The 9,397-nt window shown below is 36.1% G+C and overlaps 1 protein-coding gene across 1 annotated transcript; it reads left to right on the plus strand.

Moving 5' to 3' along the window:
• Nucleotides 1-707: 707 nt before the first annotated feature.
• On the plus strand, nt 708-1,670 carry LOC102499454 (olfactory receptor 13C8). The gene has a single exon (XM_006150613.2). It carries the CDS (start codon nt 714-716, stop codon nt 1,668-1,670), a length of 957 nt encoding a protein of 318 aa, XP_006150675.1. The 5' UTR covers nt 708-713.
• The last annotated feature ends 7,727 nt before the right edge of the window (nt 1,671-9,397 follow it).

Raw genomic sequence — 9,397 nt, forward strand, 5'->3', positions numbered from 1 at the left:
ATTTTCCTTGGCTTCTCACAATATGTAGGCCTGCTGTGCCTAATAGACAAGTCAGCCCTGCAGCCAGGGGTCAGGATTTCAAATAATATAAGATGATGAGACCAATTTGTATAATATATATTAATTAACTCTGATAGTCACCTCCAGTCACAAGAGATAAAAGAGTAAGGGGAGTAATCTTAAGTGGAGAGATATGTTTCAAATCCATTCGGTTATGACTAAACTCCATAACAGAAACAGGTCCAATTTCTTAGAATAGTCTAATCTATTAGAAAAGAGGCAGAATGTACAGAATTTTATACCATATCCCTTGATTTTAAAATGTTAACCTCAAATTCAAATTTTATACACTATATATTCACTCTCTAACAAAGCAAATCCATCAGCTTAATCCAGGCTATAGGTTATTGATTTGCAATCAATGGGTTAAGTGGCAGAACTTGTAATAGCAGTAAAATAGCTTGGCACCAAAAGGTATTAAAATTCAGTTTGTCCTCTTTTAACTCTGAACACGCCAATTTAGGATTTCTGCTCTAAAGTTGACTGGAGTTCTTTCAGTAAAAAAATTTTCTCAGACTTATGTTGTTGCATCTAAATACAGAACTGCATAACACAGAATATGTTTCTTGTAAGAAGAAGCTGTCACAGACGCTGTGTAACAGATATCTGTTCTGTCATCTATAGATTTCTGCTGGAAAAAGAATATACGTAATATGGAAAGGAACAATGATTCCATGTTGACAGAATTTGTTCTGGTGGGGCTTTCAGCCCATCCAAAGCTCCAGACCGTTTTCTTTGTGCTAATTTTGTGGATGTACCTGATGATCCTGCTTGGAAATGGAGTCCTTATCTCAGTAATCATCAACGACTCTCGCCTGCACACCCCTATGTATTTCTTCCTCTGCAATCTGTCTTTCCTGGACATTTGTTACACAAGCTCATCTGTCCCACTAATCCTTGACAGCTTTCTGACTGTAAGGAAAAGGGTTTCCTTCTCTGGGTGCATGGCACAAATGTTTCTCTCCTTTGCCATGGGAGCAACAGAGTGTGTGCTTCTTGGCGTGATGGCCCTTGACCGCTATGTGGCCATCTGCTACCCACTGAGATACCCTGTCATCATGAGCAAGGGTGCCTACGTGTCCATGGCCACTGTATCATGGCTCACTGGGCTCATTGACTCCATTATACAGACATCTCTTGCACTGCAATTACCATTCTGTGCTAATAATGTCATTAATCATTTTGTCTGTGAAATTCTGGCTATCCTGAAACTAGCCTGTGCAGATATTTCCATCAATGTGATCAGCATGGCAGGATCAAATCTGACTGTTCTAGTTATTCCACTGCTTGTCATTTCCATCTCTTACATGTTTATTGTTGTTACCATTCTGAAGATCCCTTCCACTGAAGGAAAACGTAAAGCCTTTTCCACCTGCTCAGCGCATCTGACAGTGGTGATTATATTCTATGGAACCATTTTCTTCATGTATGCTCAGCCCAAGTCTAAAACTTCTGTTGGTATAGACAATCAAGATATTATTGATGCCCTCATCTCCCTCTTCTATGGGGTGATGACGCCCCTGCTCAATCCACTCATATATAGCCTACGAAACAAGGATGTAAAAGCTGCTGTCAAAAACCTGCTAGATAGGAAAAAAGTTTTCTCTTAGAGTGTGAATACTGACTGATACTATGTGACTCAACATTCAAAGATAAGCACACACAAAATACAGAAAGAATAAATTACAAATTGAAAACAAATTCATGATCATGATTTAAAATATAGGACAGAGATTTTTAAAATAATTTTAAATAAATAATTATTATATTTAACTTTATTTATTTATTTATTTATTTAAATTTGACCAGAGAGGGACACAGAGAGAGAGAGGTATAGGGACAGTGAGAAAGCAAGCCACCAGTTCCAAAATCTGAACTGTAGTCAGTCATGTGAGAATCCAGGACCCTTCACCAACAGACCACCCGCTGGCCCCTAGGATAGAAATATTTTTATTACTTGTTACCTTTATGTCTTGTTCTAACTATGGATATGAAATGTGCTCCTGGTTTTAAAACAACTAGTAAAGAAATGCAAAATGTTGAAAATCTCTTAGGAAGCCCAAGGAAAAGGTGTTTGAATCAGCACTTCGTACTTTATAGCAAGTACATTATTAATGAGTGTAAATTGAATATTAATCATTTTCTAATACACATGAAACATGTGGCCTAGCAGTAACCCTTAAGTTTTGTCACTTCCCCTTTCCTATTTCCAGAAAAAGTAGATTTGAATGCTCTCTAGAGGAAATCATCTTCAGTTTAGTCGTATAAGATTCCCACCTAAAAAACTGAATTAACAATAGATTAATAAACACAACCGAAAACAAACTGCAATTAGTAACAGCCCATGTTTACAATAACCAAAATCAATGTAAATAGACTAAACTTACGATGTTTAAAATAGCATTACGGGGGCCTTAGATTGTGGCTGACCACATTTTGAGTCCTGTACCTAGTGGTTTGAAAATAAGGCCAGGGGTGTGTGCATGCATACCCATGATCCCTGAAGGAGAATGGAGAAGAAAGGATTGCAGCATGGCCATCCCCCTGGGAGGGGTGTTTTCTCACTTTCTCTCTTATTGTCTCTGTGTGTGTGTCTCTCTCTGGGAAGTACACATGCCCTAAGGCAAACACCTCTAAAAAAATAAAGTAGAAATCTTATATTGAAAACAGAACTTTTTGTTTTAAAGAGGTATATAACTTTTTATTTAATTGTTTACAAGAGAATATTAATGTATAATAAAATTAGGGTTGAAATAAAAAGATGGAAAAAGTGTACTTCTATGGAAATAATAATCAAAAGGGGTATTAATATATTCATATATGAGAACATGGACTTCACCAAAGAAGTATTATTATAAGTAAAAGAGGTAGCAGCATTTTTAAAAGTCTATTTAACCAGAATGATGGTAATTCTAACTTTTATTCCACTAATAAAATAGCCTCAATAAAACGGAAAAAATTCAGTTCCATTGAAATATCATGGGTTACCATCCTATATACAAACTATCATTGACCAAAGCATTGCTATGTAGTATAAAACTATATTTCTGATGTCACGGTTTTGTGTGGATGTATGTATATATATGCTCTGCATATTTTTTTCTTGAGGAATTTACTGAAATTTTATTTGTTTATTTATTCATTTATTATTACATTTATAATTTTTCAAGAGGGCACATTTGCTCACTAGAGAGAGACTGCAGGTAGTGGTGGGAGGAATGAGAAAGCACCCCACACACAGGGGATGGTCACACTACAATCCCTTCTCCTCCATTTCTCCCTCCATTTGGATCATCTATCACATGTGCACATGCACCCAGAATGATTTTCAAGCCAAACTGCATGGTCTGCCATATGAGACTCTGTAGCTTTAACTATGGCACTCTGGCCTGGCTGAGATAGCCTCTGTGGTCCGATAAATAATTAATTTCTGTAAAAGTTGCAAGGGAGCTTAGAAAGAAGATATCACTCTAGGTGAAAGAACAAATGAGCGTCATTATTTACACTGTCTTTCAAACTATAAATCATAAACATTTGGGCTATAAAATAAATTTCTTCTATCCTGACTAAACATATATTCTAGGATTTTAATGAATTAGAATAAATAGAAAATTACCAAAGTGGATTACTTATGGTAAGAGCTTCTGAAACTCCTATTTCAGTTATGTCTACCTATCTAGTAATCTGTGTGTTTAGAATCATAATCTAAAATATGTCTCTCACAGTGGATCCCGTTCTAAAATGTTTGAAAACTAGTGTGCTACATCTTAATTACTGTATTGTTGTGTTCTTTACCTTATTGATAGAGAAGTGAGTTAAAGTTTCATATTTATCTCTGCTGACACTTTGCATTACATATCCTGCAGTGCTTAGACATTTCACTCTTTATACGCAGTTCAGATGTCAATTATATTTACTATAAATATAAATTCTATTATTAAAAACTATCTCTTGGGACCAACAGTTGGCATAATGGCTATGTCATTGGACTTCCAAGTAGTCGACTGTGGTTCAAGCCTCGGTTGGATACAGTGGCTTAAACTCATGCCAGGTGCATGTGCGTGCGTGCCCAAGATCCCGAGAGGAGAATGGAGGAGAAGGGATTGTGACATGTCATCCCCCCAGGGGGAGATTTCTCAATTTCTGTTTCTCTGTTTCTCTTGTCTTCCTGGTGAACACACATGCCCTATAGCAAAAACCTCTCCAAAAACAAACAAACAAAAAACTATCTCTCAAAGGTTTAATGCTTTTGCCTTTTTCCATATAATAATACAACTTTCTTTTCCCTTATATTTCAAAAATTTATTATTATTCTGTTTGTGACTTAACCCTGAAATATTTCTCTTTTCTCAATTCATTTTAGGATATTGTGTTAGAAACTACAATTCAGTCATTTTTTTTTTAACAGACCATAGTTTGGTTTATTTTTAAGAACCATCGTGCCATGAATTCATAGGGAATAGGTTCCAGTAGCTCAGGCTCCTTTCTATTGGTTCTCACAATGTGCTTCTCTGGGTGGAGAAGGCTGACGCTTCAGATGAACCCAGGTACTTTTCTTTTTTTTGGAAAATTTTTGCTATAGGGCATGTGTGCTCGCCAGACAGACAGAGAGAGACATAGAGACAGAAAGCGAGAAATCACCCCAGGGGGGATGGTCACGCAGCAATCCCTTCTCCTCCATTCTCCTCTCGGGATCTTGGGCACACACGCACACGCACCCGGCATGAGTTTTAAGCCACCGGGTCCGGGACGCGAACCACGGTCGACTATGTGGGAATCCAGTAACATAGCCATTACGCTAACTGTTGGTTCCCGACCCAGGTACCTTTCTCTTTGACTTCCTTCTTTCTCTGGTCATTTTCCTTCACATGTTTTAGGAAGTTATCTCTGCTCTTAGAATGCTTAATATGCTCAATATGCACATTAAATTCTCTTGGCAAGAATCTTTCCCTTAACTTGTTTGTCTACAACAGTGCCAACAGCATGGTGGATAACACTGTAGACTCTTCCAGTTTTGCCATGGTAACATTTGTGGGGCATTCCTTTTTTGAACAGTACCTACTCCCTTAATGTCTGCAATATCACCTTTCTTGTAGATTTGCATATATGTTACCAAAGGAACCACTCCATGTTTTCTAAAAGGCCTAGAGAATATATATCGGGTGCCTCTCCTCCTTCCCTTTGTGTTCGTCATTTTGGTTAATTATTGGAAGATGTTGGTTCTGGTCAAAAGGACAATTCAACCTTGATTTAGCATATTCTTCTCTTCTAAAGATTTCATCATAGGGAGAATTTAACTTATCATTTATAAGATGACAAATGGATCTTCCTGTCTACTAAGATTTAAAACAAGACTGTACAAATTTTGCAATCTATTTTTTTATAATAATGCTTTTAAAAGTACAAGTATATTATGTAATTTAGTTCGAAATCAAAGAAACTGAATTGATAATCAGTTGCAGTATTAGGATTGGCAGTATAGAACAATATATTATTAGAATATCAAAATTGTGGAGCTGACAGATGGTGTGGTGGTTAAGATACTGGACTCCCACATAGCCAACCATGGTTCAAGGCCTGGACCTGGTGGTTTGCTTTCTTGCTTTCTCTTTCTCTCTCTTCCTGTCTCTTTCTGGCCAAATTAAACAATAATACCAAATGGAATTAAATAAATTAATTTAATTTTTAAAAAGTATCAAAATTGATATGGTTTTGTAAGTATGCAGGACAAATATAAAGGCTTGTGTATTTTTATTCTACTTTAGGATATCACCTTTATACATGGATTATCATTTTTAAGTATATTCATTTATTTCTTCCATGAGAAAGAGAAACAAACAGCAGAGACTATTAAGAGAGACAGGAACAACTTAGAGTGTCTTCACACTACATTCCACCCCTTGTCTCAGCTGATCCAGATCATGGGCAAGCACAGCACATACCCTGTGTGGTCAGGAAAGTCCCAGGACATGAACTCTGGTCCTTTCTCATATGGATCCAGTTGTACTACCACTGTCACCACCTGAACTATGAGACTGATTTAATTGACTCTATTGGGGCCAGCAGATGGCATATGCATACATTGCTAGACTCCAACATGGTCGACGGCAATTAGTATTCTGGACCTGGTGGCTTAAACATTATGTCAGGCATGTGTGTGTGCATGTATGCCCAAATTCCTAAAAGAGGAAAAAGGAGGCAGGATTGTGGCATGAACATTGCCTTGGGGGTGATTTCTCACTTGCCCTCTCACTGTCTCTGTCTTTCTCTCTGGCAAGTGTACATGTCCTAAGGCGAAAACTTCCTTAAAAACATAAAACATAAATGGTTTCTATGTTTTAAATTCATAAACTTGCAGTGGTGACTTTATTTATTTATTTATTTACTTATTTATCTATTTTTATCTTTGAATAAGTAAGCATTGATCTTTGGTGATGGCAGGCTAAAATGCATATTTTTTTGTATCATGGTAAAATTAGATGGGCATAAGGGTACTGGAAAACCTTAGGATATAATATTGTCTTCTTTTTGCATAACTCTAATGGAAAATCTCATTTGGGTTTCCCCCCTGAAAATTCAGTCATCTTGCATATGCTAATGATGCAAATTTTCATTATTTGTAGCAGAGAAAGTATCACCTATCTTTAAAAAAAATTTACTGTTTTCATTGTTTTTATATAGTGGGATAGGTTGTTTTCCACTTGTTTATTAGGCATTTTGTTTATTTCCTCTCTCACAGCACAAATCATAACCTAGTTATTTGCTATATAGTAACTTGGTTCATATTAGTTTCTTAGACCTAGTTGAACTGCAACTTGATTTCTTTTTTCTTTAATATCCCCTACTACTTGTGCCTTAAACACAGGAGGCATTCAGCTTATCTAAGGGCTGAATAGTAGTCAATGTCTTTTCTTCACAATTGTTTCTGCTTTTCACTGTTTTTCCTCCATTTTTATATTTTTTCCTTTTTGCTTCTTTCTTCTCTACAATGCTATTTAAAAGTGTTTATTTGCTTTGGATCAGAAAGCATCATAGCATTTGGAATATCTTTTTAGCCATTGACTCTTAGTTATTTTTTCTCTTGTTTACTTCTTCTTCTTCTTTTTTTTTTTTTTTTAAATATTTTTACTATAAGGTGCATGTCATTCACCAGAGAGACAAAGAGACAGAAAGTAAGAAATCACGCCCCACCCCCAGCCCCTTATAAGGGATGGCAATGCTGCAATCCCTTGTCCTCCAAGTTCCTTCGGGATTTGGGGCATGCACACTAGGCACCCAGTGTTAGTTTTAAGCTGCCAGGTCTAGGACTTGATTGCCATTGACTATGTGGGAGTCCAGCGACATAACCATTTTGCCATCTGCTGGTCCCAACTCTTGTTTACTTCTAAAGCATTCAGCACTATTCTAATTCTACACTATTGACTGTATTGGAAAGTTAATACTTTATAAACCAAATGCTGTGACTCCTTGAGGGAAACCTCCAGACTCTCTCAGGGAGTCCACAGGGTGAAAGCTACTGTCACAATAACACAGAGACACTACTTGCCTCTTTCACTGTATTGATATGTGCACTGATGTGCAAAAGCAATGGTAGGTAACACTACTGATCCCTTAGCACAGATAAGGGCAAGGGTTCAAAGTGCTGCAGTAGTCCTTGCTCTTAAGATTCAATAAATAATAGTTTCACATAAAAGTGCTTATTGAACCAGGAACATTTAATAATTTCATTAAATCTCAAAAAAAATCCTCAATAAATTAAAGACACTGAAACCACATGTCTCTATCAAGCCCTGAAGGCAGAAGCAGACAAGTACTTGTAAGATATAAAACATAAACAAGAAAAGAAATAGGTTTACCAACTCAACTATTATGAGATACACATTCCTCTAACCACATGTGGAGCAGAAGCAAAAAATAAAATGAAATGTTAGACTGAACATAAGAATCAGCACATTTAAAAGAATAGATATTATTAGCTATTTCACATCCTCTTTCCTCCATATGATTAAGTTAACAGAAATTGATATAAAAGATCTGTCATATAGGACAGTAAAAACACACATTTCTATTTCTAATAAGTAGCAGGGATATTCAAAATATTTCAAAACTTCTAAGGTAAGTGCTCCAATAACTAAACATGAATGCCTGCTATAAACAAAAAATATGACCATAGTCATATGTGCCAGATACATAGAGGTTTTGCTTAAAAGTCACAGAAAAATTTAGAACCCAAAAAATTAAAGCCTCATAGAATCAGGCCTGAGTTTGCAACCACTGACATAGCTGTATGGTTGTTAGTTTATGTTTTAATTTTATACAGGTTTTTGCCATAGAGTGCATGTGCTCACCATAGAGAGAGAGAGAGAGAGACAGTGAGAGGGAAAGTGAGAAATCATCCCCCACCCCAAGGAGAATGGTCATGCCACAATCCTTTCTTCTCTATACTCCTCCTGGGATTTGGACACATACACACACCTGCCTGGTTTGAGTTTCTAACCACTGAGTCCAGAACTCAAACCAAGGTTGGCCATGTGGAAATCGAGCGACATAACCACTTTACCTTCTGCCGCTTCCTGGTTGTTAGTTTATAATTAGTATCCATTCTGATGGTTGGTAGCTATTTGACAGTCTTTGTTAACTCTTTTCAGTACCAATCCTGCTAATAACTGAAATATAAATAGTGTATGCTAAAGTGTACAAGAGGACTTCACAACATTTGTGGGAAAATGGAATTTAACTATTAATTTATCTTGGTGCCAAAAAAAGTAGAAATTCAAGAATCCATTTTCATTTCAGTACCAATCCTGCTAATAACTGAAATATAAATAGTGTATGCTAAAGTGTACAAGAGGACTTCACAACATTTGTGGGAAAATGGAATTTAACTATTAATTTATCTTGGTGCCAAAAAAAGAAATTCAAGAATACATTTTCATAATACACATTTCCAATGAACTCTGAAGAACCCTTGTACTGGGTACAGAAAAAGTATGTTTTAAAAAAAATCATACTTACATTTTTATGGGAAGTAACTTCAAAAGCAAGAAAGAAATAAGGAAACACAGAAAATGCAAATAATGAGAAGAAAATATTTATAGTGTTTGAATTGAGAGGCAATATACCAGGTAAAGTGTCATATTGCTTTTTATTATTTATCATTTTATTATTTTAATTGTAGATACAGAGACTAAGGCTCTTAAAGGGTAGAATTGAGTGATAAAACTAGATTTATTTTCTTGAGATGTGTACTTGTTAGAAGATACTTCCCTTCCCTAAATCATTAGGTTATAAAAACATTTTCTTCATTCTTTTTTAATAGGGCATGCTACAATATATG

The sequence above is a fragment of the Tupaia chinensis genome, unplaced genomic scaffold (assembly GCF_000334495.1).
Source record: "Tupaia chinensis unplaced genomic scaffold, TupChi_1.0 Scaffold000291_1, whole genome shotgun sequence".
NCBI classification, from domain to species: Eukaryota; Metazoa; Chordata; class Mammalia; order Scandentia; family Tupaiidae; genus Tupaia; species Tupaia belangeri.

What these genes read in the sequence shown, in the direction of transcription:
- LOC102499454 (XM_006150613.2), top strand. Translation starts at nt 714, where the DNA reads ATGGAAAGGAACAATGATTCCATGTTGACAGAATTTGTTCTGGTGGGG.